The following is a 25,881-nucleotide window of genomic DNA, read 5'->3' on the forward strand; positions in this document are numbered from 1 at the left end:
CCTATTCTTCATGAGCAGAAAGGCTTAGGAAGATGGGACACTTGTTTTCAAGAAGTCACTGATGACTGTGCCACACTGTCACACCCCAAGGCTGGAGCACGGGTGTTGCATAAAATAAGAACCTACCCTAAATGCTTGAGAACAATCCCAGCTCGTGGATTGTATGAATTAAGGCAGAGAATACAGCTCCTCAGCCAGCTTTCAACCTCAGTTGCACTCGTCAGCTGCAAGAGAGATGCTCCAAGACTGGCAAAGTGTGACAGAGCTCCTAAACTGGTTAAATCCCACAGCCTTACTCACCAGTCATCCTCATCCTTGAGCCACCTGCTTATTTCCAGCCACCTTTCTTAGGCCGGGCAGGAGTATGGCCACGACTGCGGGTTGCTAGACTCAGGATCGGGGCAGTGACGTACAGAGGGGCACTTCTCCCCCAGCAGCTGGCGGTGACAGCAAACCTGAATCTGTGGGGAACGGTGGAGCCCGACTCCGCGATCAGCTGTGCCCCAGGCACCCCTGAGGCACCAGCGCGGTCTTTTCTGAGTCGCCCAGGTGAGGTGGAAAGGGGCCCACTGTGCCCCACAAGCAGCAGTGACGTTGCAGGCACCGGCCCCTCACCGTCCCCGACAAGTTTGCGGTAACCTTCCTGCCGCCGCTCTGCTCCCCGAGGGCTCCGCTCTTCGCGTTGGCCTGGGGATGGGTATCTGACCCCAGGGACGCCGCCGGTGAAGCGGGAGAGAGCAGGCTGGGTAGCGCTGCGTTCAGCGGCAAGTCTTCTCCATCTTGCTTGACAGGGGGTGGGTGGAACCCGCTTACAGCAAAGCCCCTGCGGGATGCACTTAATTTAAAGCCCGTCTTAAAAGTTTCAGAGAAAAACTGCGTCTCAAAATTCTCTGTGGAAAAGAGAACTCAACTCCGAACACGCCATGTGTATGTTATTGCACATTATGTGCACTGTATGGACGCAACAGTGTACAGATACAATGTGACAGTTGCGGTATATGCTTTTTGGATTGTAATCTCTTTGTACCAGCACTATCTATATGTGACTACATGGTATCCGTCCCAAAGGGACGGGCCATCTTCCGATTAATAACAGTATCTGCACATCGGAGCAAGTTAGTAGTATTTCACATATAGACAATCTGTTTTTATTGCTTTCATCTTTACAGCCAGGTGTGTGATCTAAACATCAGGCAGAAACCTCTCCAATAAACTCCTGTTTCAAAACATCTTAGAAAATGACTGTTTGGGATGGGCTGATTTATAATATATCCATGGCACACAGAAACATAAACGGAAGCCTCTGCATTCCTGGGAAATTTCCTGTCTGCCTCTCAGAGGGATTTCTGTCCTCCCAAGTTTCACCATGGGCCTGGGGGTCTAAGAGATTCTTTGAAGCCAGCAAAGAATTTGCAACCTATAGACAGTGAGTTTTTTTAGCAGGAGCAATCTGAAACCAGCATGTATTCGACTCAGCTGCAAAGAAGTAGGTTGCCTTCCCCCCTCCATTGCAGAGGAGAGCTTTGCTTTGTGCGCACGTGTTTGTCTCTGCTCATCTCTCTCATCCCTGTGCAGAACTTCGCAAAGGTCGGTTTCATTAACCTTGGGGTTATGCTTTGTGTAAATAGGCGTGTATATCTGATTTGCATGGGAAATGTCATTTTCCTTACGTGTCTCCCATCCAAATGCTAACCAAGCCTCAGCCTACGTAGCTTGTGAGATGTGCCGCGGTGGTGAGAGCAGCCAGCACAGCTGTCCCGCTCAGGCAGTGCACGGCTGCACACGCCTGATATTTTTGTACAGCGTGTTCAGCTGTGGGGAGAGTAGAGGTGCCTACATCTTAGCTGCCGTACAGTCCCACGTGCTGGCAGAGGGTGTGCGCGTTCACGCACAGTGTATGTGCTGATGTCTCTGGGTGCAGGGGTTTCTCTGTGGCCAGCTGGCGCCCAACGCACGCGTTGGCACGTGCGGCTTGTGAGGTTGCTCCCCTCGCCGCAGCGGGAGCGCGCAGCGGCCTGCGCTTCGCAGGGGCGTGCGGGCCTCCTTCCCCAGGGCGGGTGCAGAGCTACACAGGCGTGAGCAGAGGGTTTGGGGACGGCTCTGCTGCGTGCCAGCAAGATGGAAAGGAAGGAGCTGCAGCACCAAAGGGCTTTGCCTTCTCCCCCGCCCCCTCACCATTTTCCTCTCTGCCTCACTGCAGGGGTGAACTTCACATTGAGTTGCCATCTCTTGGACGAGATTATTTCTTCCTGGCTTCCTCTGGGTCTGATCCTCAGAGAGCCCGAGCGCTGAGCTAGCTCCTGCTGCATTCCACGAAAAATCAGCAGTAGCCTCAGTGGGCTGGCCCCGGGGCCAGCAGGAAGCCACGATGCCCAGCACTCCTTGGGAGCGCGGCCTTGGTGTGTCGCCCGTGCGCCTGCGCACGCCGGTGGAGCGCTGTGGCACAGGAGGGGGGGGCTGAGGCAAAGAAGACATTAGTGCACAAGTGACATATCTCAATATAATTTCTAAAACTCTATTAATCGAACAGATAAAATACCTCTGATCTATTTTTGTTATTTTGTTACAAAATATTAGCCATTTGGACTCTTTGCTAGGTGTGACCACACCACTTTTCCCAAAGGAAGCTTTTCTTGGTGATATTTACAGCAGGAAACAGGTACAGACAGACAGGTGCTTTCAAAAGCCTACACACAGGTAACACTTCTGTTGTTAGTTTTTTTTAAAAAGACACATTCAGATGGGGTTGTGACTAGTTCTGAAGAGCTGGGTGACTTCCAAGCTGCTGTCCCAGGCGTGGCTGTGAAAGAGCGGGCAGGACAAGGACAGCTCTAGCTCACGAAACACTGCTGGCAGTCCCTGGAGCCTCCACCAGCACAGTGTGGCAGCTGGTGGAGTGGGAGATGGAGGAGCTTGCTCAGCAACTTGCATTTCAAAGCAGAGACTCTGCCAAGCAGCAGCTTCCTTGATTTAGGGCTCAGATTTGTTTTGGAGACCTCAGAAACACGTGCAGATAGTTGCAGGTGGAGCCTTCTGAAAAACATGTAACAAAACTCAAACTCTTACAGCTCAGAGGCCCTCAAATACTTCCAAATGTGGTGGTACCTTTTTGTGAAGAAGTTTGCGTATTGATGAAATTCTGGTTGTGGACCATACCCACACCTTTCATCTACAGGAAGGAGAGAAAACGTGAACAGTGGGATGCTTTGAAGGTCTTACAGAAAGCAGGAGACGTTGCTACCAGAGTGGCCTAGACTATGGCATTAAAAGTACTACAGCAGCGAACACTGCATTAAACCCAAATTGTTTGCATTAAGCTTGATTCTCCCGTCTCGCGTTTTTCCGTCCCTTTGCTGCTGTTGTAAACAGATTAATTTCCCTGGACCAGCAGTAGCACAAGCAAGAGAGAATCGGGACAGAGCCTGACGGTGTGTGTAATGCAGCTCTGCAGACCTCAGTAACACCTTGTTCTCTCCCACCGTCCAGCAGAGCCACCTTCTTATTTGGCCACTGAATACCCGAGACTCACTGCAGAATAGTTTTTACTGGGTTTCTCTTTTCTCTCTCTCCCCCTTCCTTTTTTAATATAGAAGGATATGAATTTGGCAACAAAAAGCCACTGGTACGTTTGGGTTGATCTAATCTCTGCGGCAGCTTCCTGCCTCATCCCTCCGCCCGAACGATTGTGCTAGGTTCGTGATCAGAATCACTGCTGTCAAAAGCTGCTGATTTTTCTTTGGGCTGGTCCCCATGGGCAAGCTGTGGTACACATTTTGTCCTTCATTAGGTTGTCACTGACATGCTCCTTCTAGCCTGCACCCTGTCAAGGATCAGTCTGTGTGCAAGGGTGTCTATTCACAGTACTACAGCTACACCGAGTCTGTACGTCTTGCTTGCGTGGGGGAGGGCTGTGGGAGCAGACAATACAATAGATCAGATGAGGTGTAGACATGCTTTAAAGTGCTTGTCATCCTTCAAGACAAACCTTCAATGGAAAAAAAAAGCTTGGTATTTTGAAGTGAAGTCCAAAGGACTCAGCTACACAACAGAAATTAGAGCAACCTGCTCCACGACAACCTGGAATACAGTGGTTTGGCGTCTCTCCAGCTAAACCTGACAGAAGATGTTGTAGCCAGCAGGCTAGAAGACAGCCAGGGTTATCTACGTTTGCTTCTCTGTCCAAAGCTCAAGGCCAGCAGTACCCTTTGCAAGGTCAGGGAAATGCAGGCAGCTCCCCCTGAGAGACTGCTGTGCCTCAGGTACCTTGGCACTTCGGTTAACTCACTTCCGTCCTTCATCCATCAGGAAGAAGGGAATCTCATGGAAGCTTCCTTATTCCTTCTTTACATTCTTGTAGCTCTCCCAATCAATTATTAAAGCAGCAAACCTCTCTTGGAGGAACTTCATAGACATTATTATAAATATTTTATCTAAAAAATTATTTCATCAAGTACCTTAAGGTTTTCTTTGTTGTCACTTCGTGTTAAATGTCAAGTAAAATCTAATTTATTTATTTTAACACGCAGAGAGATCTTCAGTGGCTCACTGCACTCTGTGAAAAAACAAACAAACAAATACTGCCGTTCCTCTCAGACAGCAAAGTAGCCGCTGAGAAGGAAGGGCAGTGTCAGTGCCTCCTGGATACCACACCTTTGAGTAAAAATAAAATGTCGGCCACGTGCTATGTTGTTGGGACAATGGCAGATGCCACACGTATGCTTTCCCAGGAAGCTACGGGCAGGTCAGATGAGATCCCGGCTGCCGTGAGGCGGCGGGGTGTCACGTTGGAGGGAGGCAGCTGCAGATCAGGCCAGCTGTGCCTCATAGTTGTCTGTGGGGTGAGGGGCTGAGCCCTGGCTGGGGGGGAGGACTTTTCCCTGGGCCCATCTTTGAGATGTGGAGCTTCCTCACTGCCCTGGGCGGCTGGCTAGAAGAAAGATTCTCTAGTCTGGAGGGAGACTGGGCTTCTGTTCAGGATTTTCTTACAATCTTTTCTGTCTTCTGCTTCCACAGTCCTCCCTGAGGCCGTGCCTGTTGGCTCCTGGTCAGTACATCTGCTCTTGCATATAGAAGTGGCAGCCTAGTGCCCTGCTCCAGATAGCAAAGCAAACAACTTAAGAGAGACTTGTTGGCACACCTGGGTACATGGGTCAGGCTCAGAAATAAGGGGACCTGGAAGCGAGCAGGCTCCTGCCCTGGAGGGCTGCACCCCAGCCCCTCTCTGCTTCCCTAACTCCAGCTGGGCTCATGCCCAGGTCAGATACGTGAACTCTTTCATCTGAACGCTTCAGCAGAGCCAGCAGGCACCCAAAGAACACTGAGGGGAGACAGTCCCTGATGCACTGTGGTTTTTGCCACTGGCAATAGCCCCAGAGGTACGCACGCTGGCGCAGCCCTGCCTCTGTCTTCACTGTCCCCCTTTCCCTGACATTTTGCACGTCCCTACTGCTGCCAACAACTCCTGCCACTCCTCACCCAACGGCTGTGTCATCAGCACCTAGCGCTCAAGTCTCAGCCTTGCATGGGAAGGAAGAGCATTTCTTTCCCTCTTAAAATAAAATAAAAATAAAGGCCCTAAAAGGCATTCTGTCCTATTTTAAAATCCTAAAGTTGATCTTCTTAAGCCTTGAAGGGAGACAGAGTGAGTGAGTGAGACCAAAGCCTTTAAGCTAATTAATACCTTCCCCTCCCTACTGCTCAAAGAGATTTTTTTTTTTTTGTCTAAAAATACATCCATAGCCCATTTTAATGTCATCTTCCTTCACATCAATGTCCCCATTAACGCAGAGGAGCTGAGCTGTCATCCCTATCTTAGGATCTTCCCCACCCCTCACTTTGAAGTTGGGATAGGGAGGGAGAGAGGAGACGAGGCCTTGGAGTCTGCTATCTGGGCAGCTTTCCTATAGGAACAGCTGATGGAAGCAAGAGTATAGCCAGGCAAGAGATAGAGATGGGATCTCACGTGGGTGGTCTCCAAAAAGCCCCTTCCCTCTAACACAGGAGGAGGAGCCCAAGTGAAGAGAACATCCACCCTAGAAGGTGAACGTAACACCTGGCTTTGCTGTCAGAATATAAAAAAGCAGGTGGGCAGGAAACACAAAACCAGCTAGAAGGAGGAAAACAGAGGTGGGTCTGGTTTATGCTAGAGAAGACAATCTTTGTGTGTGTGTGTGTGTGTGTGTGTTGAGGTGGGAGGGCACCTCTTGGTGCCATCTCTTTGGAAAAGTACTCATCCATTCCAGAAAGATCCTTGAGCTTAATCCCTCCCTTCTGCTCCCTCAGAACTGCTTGGTGTTTCCTTTAGTAAGCATGCGCCATACATACGCTACCATACAGGTGTATTTACATGTGATGAGGTCTGCTAGGTCTCAGCAGAGGTCTCTGGTACAATGCCCCAAAATAACAACAGAAAGAGTTTTGGTGTTCAGAGTGAGGCCATCTTTGCGTTGTACTGCAGCTCAGGACAGTCTCTCCTCTTCTCGAGCTCTCTTTCACTCGTGCACTCCCTCGCTTGGAACCGGCTGCTGCAAGGAGATAATATTTGAAGAGCGATGAGGAGAAAGCATGGCAAGTGGTACAAGTTCTCAGCTCCAGCTTAGCAGGCAGCAGCAGTGGCGGCAGGGGGAACTCCATCCCCGGGAGTGCCCCAAGGTCGGTCCATGGCACGGGTGAGTCCGTTTCTCTCCGAGGCTGGTGAAGTTTTGGGGTGGGTACAAATCTATGGCCAGGTAAATGCAAGGCGAGGAAGGAGGTCAAGGAGTAGCAAACGGAAGACACAGTGCCTAGAAAGCAGCAGGTCATCAAGCCTCTCAGGAACAGGGCAGCAAAGTGCTACATGGGGACGGCACGAGCACAGGAGGCCAGCAGGGCTGGCAGGGTGTGAGGATGTGTGGGCATGTAGGTCGGCAGTTTCTATAGATGGCTCCTCACAATTAGCATCATCTTGAGGGGAGACAGGGTAAGAGTTAGGTCAGTCGGCTTTTTTTTTTTTTTTCTTTTGTTCTTTTACTAAAAAATAAATCACAAACTAGATCTCTGTAGGCAGAAAGGGTCCCCGGGAGGCGGTGGGGAAGGGAAGCGGGGAAGTCTGTGCTGTTTTGGTGCTGGTGGTGTGGCTACACAAGGCTGCGTGAGCCACTGGAGTACCTGCGCCTCTGAAGCAGGGAGCTAGGGGGGCAATACTGGTGGGGGTGGTTGTAGGGAGGTGGTGGAGGTGGGAGGGGAGGCTGATGGACCAGCTTCATGGGGGTCCCAGGGAGCCCACTGCCCACACCACGCCAGGGGGTGGAGGTGCAGGAATCGGAGGTGACGTAGCGTGTCAGAGTCTGGTTGAGGGCCGGCTCCATTCGAGCGAGGCACGGCTTGTCCAAGACAATGACTTTGACAATCTGCTGGCACTGTACAAGTGTCCCCGCCGAGGCGGGGTGCGAGGGCACCAGTGCTGTCTCCAGCCGCTCCCGTGGCATGTTAAGACGCGTGCTGGGCTGCATTCCACTCTCGGGCCCCAGGGCGGAGTTGTGCTGGTACGTTTGAAGCCTGTTGTGAATTGACACCTAGTTTAGAAACAGCCAAAGAAGCATTAAATGTTACAAGACTTTTCCCATCTGCTGCTACTGGCTGCCCTGCACCCCCGCCACCAGTCAGCCTCACATGCATTAAACCCTCCCCCCTTTAAAAAAAAACAGAACAGGCGAAGCCCTGGCTGCACAGCCCCTCCAACAGCCCCATCGTCCCCATCTAGGCCTAAGTGCCCCTGTCCTTTCCATCACGTCAAAGGCGGCAGGGCCGGCGTTCCCAAATGCAGTGCAATTTTGATTATCCAAACGGCACAGGGAACGCAAATCAATTCTAGGAGTGGAGGTGTCCATGAATTGTCATGGTAATGAACAGACCTTGGAGGTCATGCCCTTGTCCCCACCAGCAAAAAGGGGAAGGGAACCAGACAGCAAGGTTTCAGATAATCGAGGTTGTACATTTCAGCAAAATGACAGTAGCTGAATCTGAGACAGAGAGAGACAGAGAGACTCAAGCCTTTCCCAGCTCCCTGCCTTTCTGAGTAGGAAGGTACACCACATGACTGGATAATCTGTTTATAAAGGAAAAAGCAGAAATCTGACATACTCTAGCAAAAGGCAGCTCCCTCTGATCCATTTGATGGTTTGTCAGTGAAAGGAAATGATTTTCAAAAAAAGAAAAAAGAAAGAAAAAATGCCCGTCTAGCTCATACAATGATAAAAGAAATTCATGATGAAATGGCAGCAGATTAGATAATCTCAAAGAAATGGAAATGCTCCTCTGCTGGCAGAGTATTACTTGGGCAGCTGAAAGGGGGAAAGGAAGCAGGAGGTCATCAGGGTCCCCACAGAGAGATGCTGATAATGGAGTCAAATAAGGGAGCTCACTGAAGGGAGCCAGTTTAAAAGGAGGAGCTGGCCTGGACTGGTGGTCCCTAGCGGGGAAAGCGCAGCAGGAAAATGGTGCTTCCCGAATGGTGGATGAAGTTATAGTTCCTCCTGGCAAGGATATGGGCTGATGGAGACCCCAAACTAGAGCAAAGTTGCCGGTTCAAAACAGAATGTCAGTCAAGTGACAAACCCTGGGTAGAAAACAAGTGCTTGCAGGTTGGTATGGCACTTCCAGCTAGGCAGGGGTGCAGACAGGCAGAAGGGAGAGTGGGGGTGCCCTGATAGTCTGGCATGTTGGGCAGCAGCGCCAGCAACTGGGAAGGTGAAGCTGTGGAGTGGTCAAGCTTCCCACCACGCTGGAACAAGGATAAGCTGTCTGTCCCTACTCAAGCATGGAGGTTGCTCAGACTCACTGCACAGCAGGACAAAATAATGAGTCAATATTTGTTCAGGTAGTGGAGCATCCCATAGGAAAAACTGGTTGCTGGGCCATGACGTGCTAATGATATTAGGACACCTGGAAGCCATTCTCCACATGGAAACACTCCTCCCAACAGGAGTAGGAAATTGGCTGGGAGAGGCATCTTCCCAAGGAAAGGGCTGTCTGCAGGGAAATGGGGTGCCCTTCAGGTAAAAGAAGCAGCACCCACTCCCCACAGAGAAGCTGGACTCCTTAAGTAAATATACTATGACAAGAGGGGAAAGAACTACCCTGGAAAAAGGCAAATTCGGGACAATGGAGATATTCCAGACAGGGAGAGAGCTGGAAGTAGTATATAAGATTTTCAGTGTGAAGATCACATTTTCCTGTTTCCTCACAGGCAGTGGGAGTATGGGTGTCTGTGAAGAAACAGGCAACCCACTGGATGCTAGACATCCCTGCAAAGATAGATGCACACAGGACAGCCAAGCTCCCTACCTAGGAAGGTAGAAGCTCTAGGGAAAGACTCTGGTATACGATGGCCATGCTTAATCCCCTTCATGGGGGGATGGAGAGACAGAGTTGCAGAGATTGTGCAGGAAAGCTGGGCTGTGGGGAATTTGCATGTGATGCTGCATGGAGTTAGCATGTCAGAGAAATCTTAAGTGGGGTTCTCGGTCTCCCCATAAGCAGTGGGGTGGGTTAGTCTACAGCGTTTGGGAGCTTGGTCTATGAGGGATGTTACAGTTATAAAAACGGATTGAAAATGCTTTGAAGTTTAGTTTGGATTTGAAAGTTGTATTACCCGTCCTAGCAGTAACTTTTAATTGTATCTCTGGAAATTGGTAAAATTGTCAGTCTGGCTGGGGAGGCATTGATTAAAACCTGAGAAAAGAAACAACAGAGAATGTGAGAAGAGCTGAAGTGAGAGAGAATTACTTACCTCAGCTGCTCTGCACTCTACTTACCTCCACTGTGCTGTCCGAGACCTTCTCCCCCAAATCTTTCTTGCCTTTGAAATAAAACAAAAGATCTCACTCATGAGGTCTGTACCTCTAGTCAAGAGCTGTCCCTCATACTGTGGACTGGAAAGCTAAAGGGAGAGGTTCAGGACCTAACAAGAGTCTTGACTGCAAGAACAAATCCAGACCCCCTTGCAACCTGCTAGCTGCTTAGTGGGCCCTTTGGGGTCCTATCCTTAGGTGCTGATCTCAGTGCCATTCTAGTGAGTTGGTAGCCACTCACCTCTGCACTTGATTTTTGCTGGCATACAAGCCAAGGCACGAATGGACACAAAGCCTTTCATATAAAAAGGCTGGTCCAAAGTGTTGGTGAAGAGGCTGGAGGAAGTTAATAGCACAGTTACTGTGTTGCGTCAGTTCAGGAAAGAAAAAGTGGGCCAGGTTCTCCAGCAGTTTCCTATGCTCCATCAGTAATGTCTCTTTGCTAGATGTTATGGCTACAGACTGGATACAGACTTTAATGGCTTTTCTAGGGTATTTGAAGAATGCATATATTCTCATATTTCCACTATTTGCCCAAGGCTAAAGGATACAAAACTGAACATTTAATTTTTCAGTTATTCTCGCAGGAATCAATGAGAACACATTTGCAAAGGCAGCACTGCTTGACCAAGAGAAGCTGGGTGTCCTCTTACCTGTTGGAGAGCCTTGCTTAGACTGCAGTTCCATCTGGGCTCCATTGGTCCTTAATGAGAGAGTCTTTGCCCCTTGCTGTTTCTCCAGCTCCCCTGCAAGAAAGATATATGGAAGTGAATAAGGAGAGGGATGAAGAGGACACCAGCATATTGAAGGAACAATATGGGAAGTCAGCAAGGAGAATTAATGCAAGAAAATTACAAGGGAATGTCAAAAAGGGAGGGAGAGAGGAACAGCCAAGAAAAAAAAAAGAAACCGGAGAGGGCTTGACATGTGGAGGAACTTACATATCTCCACACGACCTTCTATGTATGATCTGCATTTATACAGAATAGGTTATTGCTGCATAGGAGGGGATCACTGATGCTGAGCTACTTTGGCTCATCAGTTTATACATGGAAAGGCCATCAAAGGCTACATGGACACCTAATCTGTGTAAGACAAGCCACAGAGGGACACAATACAGACTGCTTGTCCCCTAGACATTCCTGGAATGAAGGATAACTCTGCTAAGGCTACCAGACCTGTCTTGTACTTCCCAGCTACATACAGATCATATTTGCATAGTCAAAGGAGTATGGGATGGAGAAGAGTCTTCTGGGTCTGACAGTCTAGCTTCACTGTTCCAGGCCACTGTATCATACACCCTGTTTCATAAGCATCATAAGTACTTAAGTTCTTCCATTTCTCCCGTGGGCAGGTAGGCACAGAGCCTGACTGCTTTTTTACCCTATTGGCAAACACAAGAACAATCCTGTGCAGACATGTGCTACTCATCCTCTTTCCCCCTGTTCCTGAAGAACCCATTTCCTTTGCCCTCTCTCCCTTGTAGACACATGCAGTGCGATGGCATTGGAGTGTGAATTGTATTAGAGGCTCTTACATTCAATTCGTATCTGCTCCAGCTCTGTCACTTCTGCTATTGACTCTTTCAGATCTTCCACAAACTTCTGCATTTCCTCAGCACCCAAAGCACAGAAGTGTAGTACCTGTTTCTTCTCTGAGCCTGAAACTGGAGTCACCAGTGTGATGCCATGGGGGTAATCTGTAAAGAAGGTGTGTCAACAAAATAAAGAGGCATTAGGCATTCTTGCTGGAGTAGCTGGCTGCTTTGGTACCTCTGCAGGACAGAGGATTTCCAACATGAGCCCAAAGGAATGGCACACCTAGAGTTTGTCATAGTGCAAACTGTGGGAACCTGCAGCATTGCAGCCCTCCAAGGGAACAGAATGGCCAAGCTGAAGCAGCAAGGCAAGTGCCACCAGCACCACAGTGCTGCCAAAATCAGAAAACACTAACTCTTAGTTACACTTAGTACAACATTGGCTTTGGGAACCTGAGCACAGAGGTAGGACTGTAAAGCCCTTCTGAATCTGTGGAGGAGTAAACAGTATATATGAGAGGCCAACAACACTTCTTCTCCTGCGGGAGATGCAGCAGGAGAGGTTGGTTCCTCGACTGAAAGCCAGAACAGCCATTAACATCCACAGTGGCAGGACTTCTCCCTGGTCTCTACTTCCATTAGCAGAGGACACGGCAGGGGTGTTAGCACAGCATGGGTGGGGAGCTCATTGTGCTGTGCTGAGAGAACGGTGAAGAGAAAGATGTTGGTTTGTAGATCTCTGCTTAGTATTCCCCAACAGGCAAAACACATGGGAATGTAAATGAAAGGACATGCCCAGAGAGTGAAAATATCGTAACAAAAGGGCTTGCATTTTAAAGATTAGGTTGGGTGCAGGGAGGGGGTGGCTGGAGATTCAGCCAACAGAAGCAGGAGAACAAGAGTGTGCAGAGAACTTGCTACGCTTGTGACTGGACTTTCTCTACCTTTTGCTCAATGGCTGGTGGTTTCAATCCCTTTTCTCTTCCCCTCTCACCATTCTCTACATTTAATTTCCCTCTTCCCCTGTCCTGTTTTCTCTTCTCCTCCACTGCTCCCGCATATGCCAGCCTTCACCACCCTCTTCCTTTATCAGTCTTTACCAAACAAGTCAAAGGACCAACCTGCTATTTGCTGTCAGACATCAGCTCCCCCCGTTTGTGTCCCAGGCCCCTTTTCCCACCCTGTGTCTGTCTCATCTTTTCAGATCACGAGCTCTTTAGGACATCTGCTTTTCTGCCTCTGCAGGGGATACATAACAGGATGCCTTTGCCAGAAGATCCTTGGGCACTCCCAGGATCATCACGATACCCTGATTCCAGCTCTGATGATGTCTCCTGGGGATGCTCTGTTGTGAATGACTCTTGTACATATAGGGATGTGAAAGCCTCTGCATGCTGCAGAGGGCAGGGTACTGAGAGAGTGACTCATGCTGACAATAGGGTAGAGGGAGGATGTAAAAAACTTAGTATAGCCACAGTGCTGCCACGGTCTTCCTTCCTTGCAGCATGTTCTGCAGGTGCTCACAAAAACCCCAGTGGGCATCAGCCATGCTTGCCTGGGACTACTGTGCAGCCCCTCTGCCTGCGCCAGCAGGAAGCCTGCCTGCTTTTGGAACTCCTCCACCACATAACCAGCCTCAATCATGACATATCATGGCTCTATTCCCAGACCATCAAGGTCAGGCCGACTAGGGCTGGCCTCTCGCCATGCTTTGGTGGGTGCTGTTCCAAGGGCTCTGCTTCTGTCTTGGGAAGCTTTCAGCACAGCACAGCACAGCACAGCATGGCACAGTGCGGGAGGTGACAGCAACACCTGAGCCTTTGTCAATGTCAAAGGTAGAAGAGGGAGTTGTGACTTTGGGCATGAGGGGAGAAGGGCTAAAGCTGTCAGCAGCAGTTTTGTCAACAAGGTTCTCCACCTACAGTTGGTTCCTGAGAGCTCAGTGAGATATATATGGGGATTGATTCTCTCATTCCTCCTCACTAGTGCTCTTCCTGCCACCATGACAAGCCAGATGGAGCCTCAGCCTGCCACCAGGAGCCTCTTCTCATCACACTTTACCGCACAGTGATGTCCTCAGCACTAAGCCTCAGTTTTCTCCCCTCCACTATTGACCCTGATGGAATCTCTCTTCTGATGCAAACTCACACTGGGTGACACAGGCCCTTCCCTCCTTCTCCTTTTCTCTGACAAACTGCACCAGGCAACCAAGGAGCAACGGACTTACATTCATTCTCAAAGAGATGGAACTGCATCCCTAGCAGGCCGACCGACTTGCAAAATGTGTACGTTGAGGAGCTTTTCTTCTTGGGGCAAAGCTTGAGGATCTGTTGGAGGGAGAGATGCATCATTGGGCAGGGTACTGGGGAATAGTGAGGCAAGAACAATGCAAACTGCTCAAAGCAAAAAAGCTTTTTGCAAGCTCTGTTAATTGTGCATGGGAGTAACACTGGGTGACTGACAGGCACTGTGCCCAGAAAGCTGCCTGGCATGCTGCACTTGTAACAACACTTCTGAAATTCTGTATGCATAGCCCTGGGGCCCACTCAGCTCTCTGTCTCCCAGGGGTGCTGGCTTTTTGATGTCCACATTTCTGACTTTGCAAGGGTAATTCTCTTCACCAAGGGCCAGATCAAAAGGCGAAGGGAAGCCTGTCAGAAATACCTTAGAGCTGGGAACAAGAGCATATGTGAATGCTGTGCTGCCCTCACTCCCTCAGCACTGGTTCTTATGGATCTGATTTATCCCATGGAGTAGAAGGATATCAAAGAGCAGAATGCTCCCCCAGGTTCACAACTGTACAAACGGGTGCAAAGGAACAGGTGGGGAAAGCTCTCTTGTCCTCTGCTCCTGCAAAAGGGTTTGGGTTTAGCCTTACATTTGCAACATCCACAGTTTCATTTTGCCATTAAATTCAGCAGAACTTCCATCTTGTTCGGCCTTCTCCCAGTCTCAGTGTATCTCTGCCCTCCTTGTACCTGTCTGAACTCAGTTGCAAGGCTGCTGGGGCAGAACACTTTTAAAAGTACTATACACATTTGGGACTCCAGTAAGTAATATCTACTCTCCTGCAGCCTTTGCAATGTTAAAGGCAGTGGTTGTAAAGTGTCTGGCACGAAAGATTTAAAGTGCATGGGAGGGCTCTGACTACTATAGTACAAACAGACAAAGAAATGAACCTCCCTTTCATGAAATGAACCTCCCTGCTGGCAAAGGCATGAGAGAGAGCAATGACATTGCTTGGATGGCTGTGGGAGGTGACAGTTTGCTTTTTCAAGGGTTAGAGGAGTTTTAGATTTGGTAGGTTTTTTAACAGTGAAGGATCCAGAGCTGTGTCTTAAAATAATGATGGACCAGGAGATGGTCTGTCCTCAGGACAAGGGGGAAATGGATGTTGTGGACTGGTTTTAGATTTCTTCATTGAAATCAGGGCGAGTTTTATCACTTCAGTCCCAGAGTACACTCACCACCAGCAGGTCATTGAAGAGAAAAACTTCCCTCTGGTGAGCTGCCTGCTTCTGCACTTTGTTCACATCAGTCACTTCGTACAAGCGGCTGCAGCAGACCAGCCGGCGATGGGGCACGGACAGAACCTGCAGAAGACCCACAAGAGCATGCAGAGGCTGAGGGAGGTGCAACTGTGGGTCTCCCCCACCCTCAGCCTGTACAACCCTGCCCAGTGACAGCAGCACGAGCCAATTCTGCCCACTCTGCCCACTCAAATCATCTCCTCACCACCACTCCTCACCATCACTTTTCCTGATGGTGCAACAGCAGAGAGACCTATGCCTTTGTGATCTGGATAAATCAGAGGAGTGGCACAGGTTATAGGCAACCCTTTTGCTCACACCTCCTATCTTCATATACATCTGGCTTACAGTCACTGAGTGACTGCTCATCCTCTCTCACTCCACTGGACATTTGCAGGTTTTCTGGACTTTGAGAAATTATTCTGCTCATTTTGGGTAAACAGCATGCATGATTTTGCACTAGAGATCAGTTACTGCTAAGAAGCTGTCTCTGCATTTGGGGGTCTCTTAACCCCAGCAATCCTTTGGGAACTCACTAGAGACAGATGGGGGAAATTGTTTTCTACCACTTTGCCTTCTGCTTCCTACACCCTCACAAGGCCTGGAAGTTTGAAACACTGCAGAGCTATCACTGGAGTATTGGCAAGCAAGACCTGCATTGGCAGGCAGGACCTGCAGTGAGATTCTTGGGCAAACAATTACTGCACTAGATACTGTAAACTCTGGCCAAGGAGATCCTCCAAAATTAGGAAAGAATGAGATAGCAAGGAAGAAAGTGTTTGGAGAAAAAGGAGTGAATTCATCAATACAAGCAAGGAAAGTATTATAGAAGAGGAGTAGGCGCATAGAGGAAAAAGGCAGAAAAGAGGGCAGTGAGGGAGGTGGGTGTGAGAGAGGTGAGTGGGTGTCAGCGGGGATATGGGTGCTTACCGTTTTCATTCCAACTATGGACTTCTCCACTTTGGTGACATAAGTCACATGGTCCTCATTGGATTTTAGCTCTTTCTGCTGGATCCTCTCGTAGATCCCCACCACCAGCTCCCGTGGGATGTCAGCACCGTCATCCACCCCTGCCAAACACAGAAAATGTTGGGCAGGCTAGGCAGGGAGAAAAGGAAAGGGAAGAACCGATGGTCCCTGGCAGGTAACTACTGTCTCTGCACTGTGCAATGCTGGGAAGGCTGAAAGGAAAGAGCAATACTTCGCTTTAGGCTGTCTTCTTTCTTGCTCTAACACATCTAATGCACCAGCAGGAGCAAATGACATCTCTAAGGCCAATGCAGAAGATTTCATTATTCCATTGCTCTGCATGGTGGCTCCTTTCCATGTGTTCCCTAAGGTTTTATAGCCACAATTTCACATTCATATATCTTAGGCCACTCAGCAGCAACCCCTGCATTGATTTCACATCATCAGAAGTGCTAGATGTGGAGGAGATCTATGACGGGATTCAGCTGCTCTTCCTGCCAATGCAAGCGTCAGCTCTCCTGTTTGCTTGGTGGCCTCCACCATTTTCCTTCTGTGATGTCTCCTAGGAGTAATGCTTCCCCGTTATTCTATCTGTGATATCTCTGTCTTGGCCCTGTCCCTTTCCTCTTTTGCATCTCCTTAGATAACTCTTCAAATTTTGCTGTCTGACCCTTGCAGAGCCTCACAGAAAAGTTTTCTTTTACCTTTTCTTGATCCAAACACCACAAATTAAACTGCCAGTCTTTTCTCTGAACCAAATTCCTTCAGTTATTTTGTATTGATTTTCTCTGCTTTCCCTCCAGCTCCCTGGTCTGAGATGTACCACCCTGAGTGATGCAGGTGAGGAACTGCTGAGGAATGGAGAGGCATTGTCATCTCCTGGCTCCTTCATCCACATCCTTGCAAATATAGCCTGAATAATCGGTCTTTTTTCAAACACAGGCTGGTGAGGCTACTGACCTGGGCACTGGCCTGCAGGTGAGTCTGGAATGAACTGTCCCCCCTTATCTGTAATGGGGTGACATTCACTTGCTCTAGTGAGTCGTGGTGTGTTACATACTAGAGGTGAGTGATCCTTACGTTGGCTGAATTCATTGTGATGTGAAGTGGCAGATTTTCAAATAACTCTAAGTGAATATAAAAAACCCTTTTGAGTTAGCGCTACCAGCGGTAATACCAAAGGGAATGATGGCAGATATCAGCCCCATTCAGTATCTCAGGAAATAACTTGAAAGAGGGCCTCAGTGTCACGTTATATCAGTCTGAAGTGGATGACAAATTGGGGAAAGTGTGGGAGGCTGAGACACCACTTTCTGAACAGCAGCCATGACAAAGAAACAAGTCAAAGAACCCACAGAAGTTCAAAATCTAGACAGGGATTTACACTGGAAAAACTTTGAGGGAGCTTCATCTGAATTGCAGATGTGCAGTAAAAGACACTTGGAAGACGTCAGACCTTGGATGACCTAGGAGTGAACATGGCTGGAAAATTAGACAAGAATTTGGCTAGACATGATGTCAAAAAGGCCAAACAATACGAAGCTGCATTAGCAGATCTGAAAATAAGGAGGAGGCAATGGCTCTATATATGAATATGTTGTGACCACATATGAAAAAGTGCTTTTAGCAACCTATTACCAAGATGGGAAGGACTGACCTTGAAAAACAGAAGAAAATTGATTTGGGAAACTGAAGTATCAGAAATTGTGAAGAGGTAATGTATGCATGAACTCTGTCAGGCCTACAGTTACTATAAGTAATTGCAAGCAATTAAGAAGGGGAAGATTTAGCCTGAATAGAAGGAAAATGTGTTCATATATTCAAAGCAGCAAGGACGGGAAGGTCTTGTTTAGCACAATCCAGCAGGGTCTAAGAAGGATGGAGCTGAACAACAGGAAAATGTAATACAATGGACTGCATCCAAGCTGTGAGATCTATTAAAAGATGAAACCATCTCTCAAGGAAAACGGCTGGTTTCTGAGAAGGCCAGACAGCTTTCTGCAGAACAGAAAGCTTAGATTTTCCCCTTCCCCAGCATTCTAGAAGACACCTCAAAGGGCCCTCCATGTGTAGCTCACAGGGTGCAGCAGTACCCCTGGAGAAAGGCAGCTCCACTAGGTTTTTGCTGCTTTCACCTAGGCAGAATTTAGAGCAACAAGAGGGCAAAAAAAATCGAAGCAAGACCCTCACCTCTCAGATTGCGAATGAAGTCCTCCAGCATCATCTTCCTGTCAGGCTTGATGTTGGGGCTGTACATGTCCGTATTGAGGAGGATGATTGCAAAGGCCAAGATGAAGATGGTGTCCGGGTTGTGAAACTGCTGGACCACATCTGGGTTACACATGCAGTATCTCTGGCTGCAGCAGGAGGGATGCACACATTTAATACGGAACATGGAAGTCCTCTGTTCCAGGGTGGCAATGGCTTAATCACAGGTGGATCCAATTCCTCCTTTTACTCCACCTCTCACGCAAATGAGAAGGACCCGACTGCTCTCTGAAGGCAGATTTACCCACCAATGGCTGAAGTAGGTGACTGAAACTTCAGCCTTCTTGGTCTTGGTCTTAAGGAACCCATTCTCTTGGTCTTAAGGAACCAAAAAACCAAGCAAGACTGGAGAGGACTACTGAGGCTGGTGTCACTATGAAAGGGTAATATAGGAGATGTCTATTCCAGCCTGCCTTGCTAAGGGCAAACCACTCCTCTGGATGCATCGAGGGAGCAACCCTGCAAGCCCCATTGCTGCTCTTCCTGTGAGTCACAGGGATTGAACAGGGAATCCCTTGCTGGCAGACATGTCAGGATTGGCCTCACTCTGGCCCTTTGTGCCCTTCATGCCACTGAATATCTGACAATGACAAGTCTCTGCTGCAGCAGTGGCACAGAGGTGTGTGGCACAGAGTGCCTTCAGAGGCACCTCCAGGACCACCTTCTTTGGAAGGGAGGTCCCTGGCTATTCGCCCCACAGCTGCTGCATGTTTTATGCCTTGGGTGTGCTCTATACTTCCACCTGATTGCAGCAGTGGGGCTGCAGGACTCATTCTCTTACCTGAAAGCCTCAATTAGCCGCTCGACCTTCTGCGCCTCCCCCTGCACACGGATGTGGGCCTGGAATTTCCGCAGGGCTTCGTCCAGCTCCATGCCAGAGAAGTCCATCTCGTCCACCACGCAGCTGTGGGAAGGGGACACAGCCTTCATCAGCACCTCTTCCCACGGAGGACTCTAGGCAGACTCCTTCACCACAGTGCCAAGGCTCAGTCCCCAAGGAAAATACCATGGGAGAGGCCCTGGGACATCACTATAGCTGCCCAGACCATACTTAAAATGGGCAGTAATTTCAGACAAGTGATTCCTGCATTCTACAGCAGGTGAGAAATTCTTGTGCCGAACCATACATATATATGCGCATGTGTGTATGTATATATACCATGATATATATATTATACCATATACAGCACATATACAGCATTTACATATACATATACAAAGAAAGCATACATATATGTATTGATATTTATCTGTATCTATATAGATACAGATATCTAGACATTTATATTGACATAGATATTTAGACACCTATATCAATACCAATGTCAATATAGATATAGCTCCATCTATTTCTCCCTTTCCTATCATCTGGCAATCATTCACACATTGTCCATTCCTCCCTCGCTCTCAGCACATGCACTTGTTCACTACCCACTTATCCATCTTTCTCTTATCTCTATTCACTGGGCTGTTCCTGCACTTGTCCTCTCCTCACCTTCCATTCTGTCCAATATACATCCTCATTTGCAACCAGCACCACCTTCACCACTCTTCACTCCCACTCAACCACTGCAGCAGCAGCGTTCGTTATGTCTTTAAAGATCAGAGACAGCTCAGAGAAAATAGGAAATGGTAGCTGTTTTACACAAATAACTCTGCAACATCAGCCGGCTTGTAACATCAAGGCTGGGTAAAACTCTGCCCATGTAGTCAAACACCAGGACTCCTCAACAATTCATTCTGTCCAAACTGATACTCGTTTTATACATTTCTACCAATTCCACACAATCTTTTCCATTTCCACCATACTCCAGTGCCGTGCTTTCCTGTTATCTGGTAGAAATCCTTCACCTCATACATCCGGTGTTGCTTTTCCTTTTACAGTGATACACTGCACGCTGGTAATTCATAGACAATTTAGATACCCAACGAAGGGGATGAAACCTCTTTTGTTTCCCACTAAGATATTCTCAGCTTATAAAAGTCCTCCTGTTAATCTCCAAAACCTACTACTACAGTTCTTGCTGTTTGGATTAGTCAAATAATCTAATTGTTTTTAGTGCATGATATTTTGGTCATTTGTAATGACAACACCTTCCCCATGTGACGTTCAGCACATTTTGTTGGCATATTCCTACTTTTTGTGTCCAGGTCATTACCGAAAGCATTAATCAAAAGACTAGACTCAGAAAACTCTGCTCATAACCTCCCTTAGGCCCAACTTCCCATTTCAGCAGAGTATGTAGGCACTAATGTCTGCATCAACCAATTCTCTCCCCCATTTACGATTCCTCTCCTAATTTCTCTCTCTTCTACTCTCAACTAACAATTTCTCATGTCAAATGCTTTGCTGAAGTCTAGAATTACCTTCTGCATGTCCCTTCACTAGAAAACCAGTTATTTTAACAAAGACAGACATTGAATTAATCTAGTCTCCACTGGCTTTGTTATGTACCATTTACCTTTTCCCATCTGCCATTATTCTTTCCCATAAATAAGTAAGTCCTCAAAGCTGCCATTCTATCTGACAGACCAAGAAATTTGCAGGTGTCAAAATCCTGTTTTCCTTAAGCCTTACTTAACTACAAAGTTACTAATTTCCTAATCTTTACTCATATGGCACCACCTGGACATTAAAATTGTATTAAGAATTCAAGGACTTCATATTTTCTGCTTCTATATACCTTGGATGCTAATTCTGTCTCTTCCCCACCACTCTCACCCCGCTTTTATCTCATCTTCTGCATTGTGTTTGGTTTGCTTTCTCATGTTGCAAAGGATAAACTGACCCCAAATTTAGGGTTAGGAGGAAATTTTCCCCAAAACAGGTTTTCTGGGACTGTATGAGTAGTAGTACAGGGAAAAGAGAGGGGGAGTGGATTAGCTGCCATCTGGATCATTCAATTTCCTAGGATTATCTGGAAATTTTACTAAACAAATCTCTGCTAATAAAGGGATGTGCTGTCATCAGTTTCTTCTTCTTCCTTTCTGGAAGTGACAAACTGGAGATCTGTCTGTTGGTCTTTTTCTATAGTGCTGCAGCTTGCTCAAGGCTGTTGGGAAGTCTTTTGTGAGCTAGGCTGCTGAATACCGTGTGCAGCCTTGCTAGAACAAAAATCGATTGCATGATGCCTCAAATGGGTGAGAGACAGGGTTCAAATTCTCAGAGATGTCTCTCCATTCCCCTGTTGAGTCAAGAGTTGAGATATCATTGTTTAACTGGAGGGACACACAGACAATAGCTTACCAAGAGCTCTGGCTGAACATAGAATGTTCAGTACCTTCTAAAGTTGAAGTTGTTACAACCTCAACTAGGAAATGCGGGCTCTTTCCCTGCACAAACTCCATATAATCAAAATGTAGGAACAACTGGTAAGGTGCAAGGACAGAGAATCAATGGGGCTGCTTTCATAGGAAATATTACATGAAATCTTCTTTTTCCTTTCCAAGACGTGGACTGCAGAAACACTCACAAATGGTTTCTGGCAACAGCAAAAAACTTCCTCCACTGCCTCTTTCGTTTGTTATTTTTATTTTTCTGATACTTATACTCAAATGTCCCTTGGGTTGACATCAAGGCATTCTTCTTCTTGGAATTTATCTTTGACAGTAAGAAAAGTTTTTCTCTGGTTAGTTGTTATCGTGTTCACAGCTGCAACCACCTCTGCAGTTGTACCTTTGTTATTATTTTTTAATCTTTTCCAATGCGTGATGTTTGTCAGCGTTGACCCCAATGATTTTGCTGTAACTGTCTGCTTCCAGACGTGTGAATGCAGAGTCTTTGCATATGCCAGTGAGACCTGCTAAGGTCACCCTAGTAACCCCAATCCACCAGCACTAACTCATGTATCTTTCGCTCCCTCCCTCATTGATCAATCCTTCCCCCTCCTCACAGGCTGCTCTAACATGTCGTCCCTTTTCTGTACAAATCTCAAATAATAAAGTCAATGCCCTTAATACAGAAAGCATCAAGCCTTTATTAGGACAAGTAGGGCAAGGCAGCTGTTTATATCTCTTTTCAAACTCAAACAGGCGTTGCTACATGAGTTATGTTCAGCTTCTCCTTTGAGAGTTTCTTTCACAGAATGAGAGATGCAGGTTTGCTTTGTAAATTCTAAAATGAACTCCTGGGAGTCTCTTCCATTTGTCTCTTGGCCCAAAGAAGGGTGCCTCCCACCCTGCTTCCTGAGAAAAGTTGACCAGGCAGAAAGGACAGGTTAGGAAGAAAGTCTGACGCAAGCAAAGTCAGCCTGAGCTTGCATTTGATTTATCTGACAAAGCTTGTGCCAAAGGTCTGAGGAATAGCTCCTAGAGGAGCCATGAGGTATGCTTCTACTTTCTGCTGCTAGACAGACAGTAGAAAGAATGGTTGGATCATAGTGGTCTGACATTTTTTGTAAGCAAATTTGACACAGCAAAGTCCATTCAAAGAGCCAAAGAGCCTTGTGCCATGGGGCTGCCATGTTCCTGCTCCTCTTCTAGGTGGCTGCCTTACCTGACCTCAGATTCCTGTACAGACTCCTCTTAACTTTCTGAATGCACTGTGGTGCCTATGTCAGAGCTCCCCTGAAATGCAATGCAACTATTCTTTGTGAAACCAGAGCAAAGAGGTCTTTTCTTTCCAAGGTAGAGACCCTGGAAGCTGACATAGGATATCTTGGCAAGTATACTGCAAAAAGTACATTGACCTTGTCAGCCTCCAGAGCTGCAATGTAAAAGGCAGTGTAACCATATGCATGATGGAGGTGTCTCTCCCCACAACCAGGTTTGCCAATGTAAGAGACAAAGCTTGAGGTGAGAGTGGATGGCTCTCTGCATTAAAAGAATAAACCAGCAGCTTCTGTGCATGTACCAACACCAGTGCTGAGTTCATTTTTCCACAAACAGCAGAACGCCTCTGAGATGCCTATTCCAGGACCACCAGGAGGCATGAAGGGTAACGAAGCAGGGGCAGAGTAATCACCTTATAAAATCTCCTCCTGTTTCAACTCCTTCCTCCCCACAGACTCGTAACAAGCCATGTGAATTGAGCTCACAGTGCATCCAGAGGTGCATTCAGACCAGTACCCGCAGGGGTAGGACTTTCAATGTTTGGATCATATTGCTGAAGGAAAAGTGCTGACACCCTGCCTAATAAGGTGGTGGAGTTTGGACACTCTTGTGTCACCTGGATACATGGGGAGCTTGGTCTGTCCTGAGGCATTCAGCAGACAGGCAACTCACAACTGCACAGAATTGCATGCCAGGTACCAGGTGCCAGGACCAAAGGGTGCTCTCCTAGTTGGATCATTTTGCTGAGCCATAACCTCTGTGGTGGCCATGCCGCCTCCTAGGCAGCAGGGCATAGATCCCCCCAAAAGGGGGTGGACATAGTGGCATCAGAGCTGCAAGGATTTAGCACAAGGTTAAGCATGGCATAAAAGCCTTGTGGCGAAAGGGTTCAGTGAAGGCAGGAAGCAGCTGTATCATGTGGGGCTGGGATCTGCTCACCCAAGCATAATGACCTATTTTCCAGCTTTTCCGCTCAGGTGACAATGCAGCAAGAGCTGGGCTGCAACTAAAAGCGTCTGTAATGAACCTGCAGACCGCGCTCAGGGAGGGAGCAAGGTGGGAGGCAGCCAGATGGAAAGTTTAAAACCATGAGGCACAAAGACATTAATAAAAAACATCCCTCTTCTCAGCTTCCCTAACCCTACGAGCTTTCTAAGGATGAACGAGGCTTAGGGTGGATGGCAGAGGAAGAGCTCAGCTCCTTGTGAGGAGGCTGCCCTGCACATGTTAATTGAGGCTCACAGAAAGAAGAGTGAACAGGACTCACTGATTCCTTGCAGCAGTGGGCATGGGCATGTGTCCCAATCCTGCTTTCCAGGCCCTCCCTGTGTGAGGGTATTCTCTACAATGGAGACCACGGCCCACACCAGTCTTCCCTTTCTGGAGGATGCTGCACTACATGTATTGCCTGTTTTTTTCTGGGTCTGAGTCACGCCTACTTGCCCTCCCAGGGTTGTTGGTAGCTCACATGGCTACTCACTTGGGCATCCACTCCTTCCTAAGTGAGAAATTGCCTACTGTACTATGACTTCGACCAGAACCACCTCCCAAGGTAGAGAGCTGTTCCCTCTTCAGGCACGCCGGCCGTGCAGGGGAGGGCTCTGCCCAGCCTTCACCCTCCCCTCCAGGGGACATTGGGAACCCTTGTCCCCCGAGGGACAAGGGAAAACACTATTTCCCTGGGCACCTAGGTATGGTAAGGCTGCACCTCAGCCTTTGCAAGCCTGGTGCGGAAAGCTGCACTTGTTCACAAGTTCGATCTGTGCCACAGCTCTGCCTGCAGCAGGAGGTCAGAACTGCCTAACGCGTTCTTCCCTCTGTCCTGTTTCCATCACTTCCTTATCTGTTGCTCCACAGCACAAGCTGCAGCACTGCGCTGCTCAAACCCTCCTGTAATGCAAGTCTCTTATTGATCCTCTGTAATGCCCTCAGTGAGAACGGGAACGGAGGCTAGTTTGGGCTAACCTGTCAAGTTCACTCTGACAGCCCAAGAGGAATCTAACACTTCTTTGAGAGACAGTCTCTTTGCTGGGCTCCCAGCTCTGCGCTTACACTCCTAAGAGCAGCTTTTCTCCCCCTGACTTCCCATGAGAGAACGAGAAGACAATACACACTTGTCAAGACAGGAGAGCTGCTCACCCACAGGGAGAGTGTGTCTAACAGCAACTTACAGTCTAACACCAACCAGCCCCCAACTCAGCACGGTGTCTCCTCTGCTTGAATCCCTGCCTTTCTCCTCTGACAGCAAATGCACCAGGACAGCCACTTCTGCACTTCCAAGTCCCACGACCTGAACACAAACCACCCAGTACCAGCAGCACAGCCGACTTCATTCATGGCCTCCCTCACATTATCCCCTTCATGAATGAAATATAAATGGAAGCAATTCCTGAGTCAGAAACAGGTGGAGGGGAAGAATGAACTAAAGTGAAGGGAAGCATGAATGAAGGAGAACAAAAGCAACAAATAAAGACAGAATGAAGACTGTACATAAAGAAATAAACAATACATCTGAGCATCTAATACAAAAGAAAGGAATGAAGAAAGGATGCAAGAATGATGGTATGTCTCATTTTAAAAATACGTGTTAATGCCTTGGGCCTGGCTTTTTCAAAGTAACAACATGACTTTTCAGCAGTACTTGCAAAGTAGATTTGATAAAAACTGCTCAGCACCAGATCAGTGCCCAGGATACCTCTTTACAGCTGTATTCCCTGGACCAGTAGACATTGAAACCCTGGGGTAGGTCCCCAGTGACTCCTCGCGGCTGGCTGCAGGGCAGGCTGTGGAAGCAGACTTCCCGGAGAAGAGGCTGGATCTTACCATGAGAGGCTGGATCACAGTGAGTGGTTGTTAATGTGGGATTGGTGGCTCAAAATTGGTTACAGATGGGATTTATCTGTATGATGATTTTATGTTACATCCCCTGTAACATAAAATGCCTAAAAGCTGTATGTCCAGCTTAAACTAGCACATTGAGAAAAACAACGGTCTAGAGGGACCTGTGTCTCTCCATTTACTAAAGGAATTCATAAATTGATAGAAGACACTAAATTTGGTAGTGGCTAACAACAGGTGAGATAAATCCTGCTTTTAAAGACTGAATCCTTTTCTGCAAGAGAAATGACATACTGCATCACTGTAAACAGATAGGCTTGAACAGTTTAGTGTTATCAAAGGATGTGTGCCAAGTATA

General features: G+C 47.8%; 1 protein-coding gene across 6 annotated transcripts in view; it reads right to left on the reverse strand.

Moving 5' to 3' along the window:
• Positions 1 to 1,120: 1,120 nt before the first annotated feature.
• Positions 1,121 to 25,881, reverse strand: part of IQSEC3 (IQ motif and Sec7 domain ArfGEF 3) — a 112,679-nt gene continuing 87,918 nt past the window's right edge. For 3 of the 6 annotated variants that reach the window (XM_063318943.1, XM_063318983.1, XM_063318976.1), the window contains 9 exons: positions 18,916 to 19,038; positions 18,057 to 18,223; positions 15,828 to 15,967; positions 14,835 to 14,960; positions 13,595 to 13,694; positions 11,368 to 11,529; positions 10,484 to 10,576; positions 9,795 to 9,838; positions 1,121 to 7,553 (listed from right to left, as the gene is read on the reverse strand). In XM_063318943.1, the coding sequence (XP_063175013.1) occupies positions 7,116 to 7,553; positions 9,795 to 9,838; positions 10,484 to 10,576; positions 11,368 to 11,529; positions 13,595 to 13,694; positions 14,835 to 14,960; positions 15,828 to 15,967; positions 18,057 to 18,223; positions 18,916 to 19,038 (1,393 nt within the window). In that variant the 3' untranslated portion in view covers positions 1,121 to 7,115. Of the gene's footprint in view, positions 7,554 to 9,631; positions 9,712 to 9,794; positions 9,839 to 10,483; positions 10,577 to 11,367; positions 11,530 to 13,594; positions 13,695 to 14,834; positions 14,961 to 15,827; positions 15,968 to 18,056; positions 18,224 to 18,915; positions 19,039 to 25,881 lie in introns of all 6 variants that reach the window. The other 3 variants (XM_063318959.1, XM_063318951.1, XM_063318967.1) reach the window with 3 other exon arrangements.

Source organism: Chroicocephalus ridibundus, chromosome 1 (assembly GCF_963924245.1).
Source record: "Chroicocephalus ridibundus chromosome 1, bChrRid1.1, whole genome shotgun sequence".
NCBI classification, from domain to species: Eukaryota; Metazoa; Chordata; class Aves; order Charadriiformes; family Laridae; genus Chroicocephalus; species Chroicocephalus ridibundus.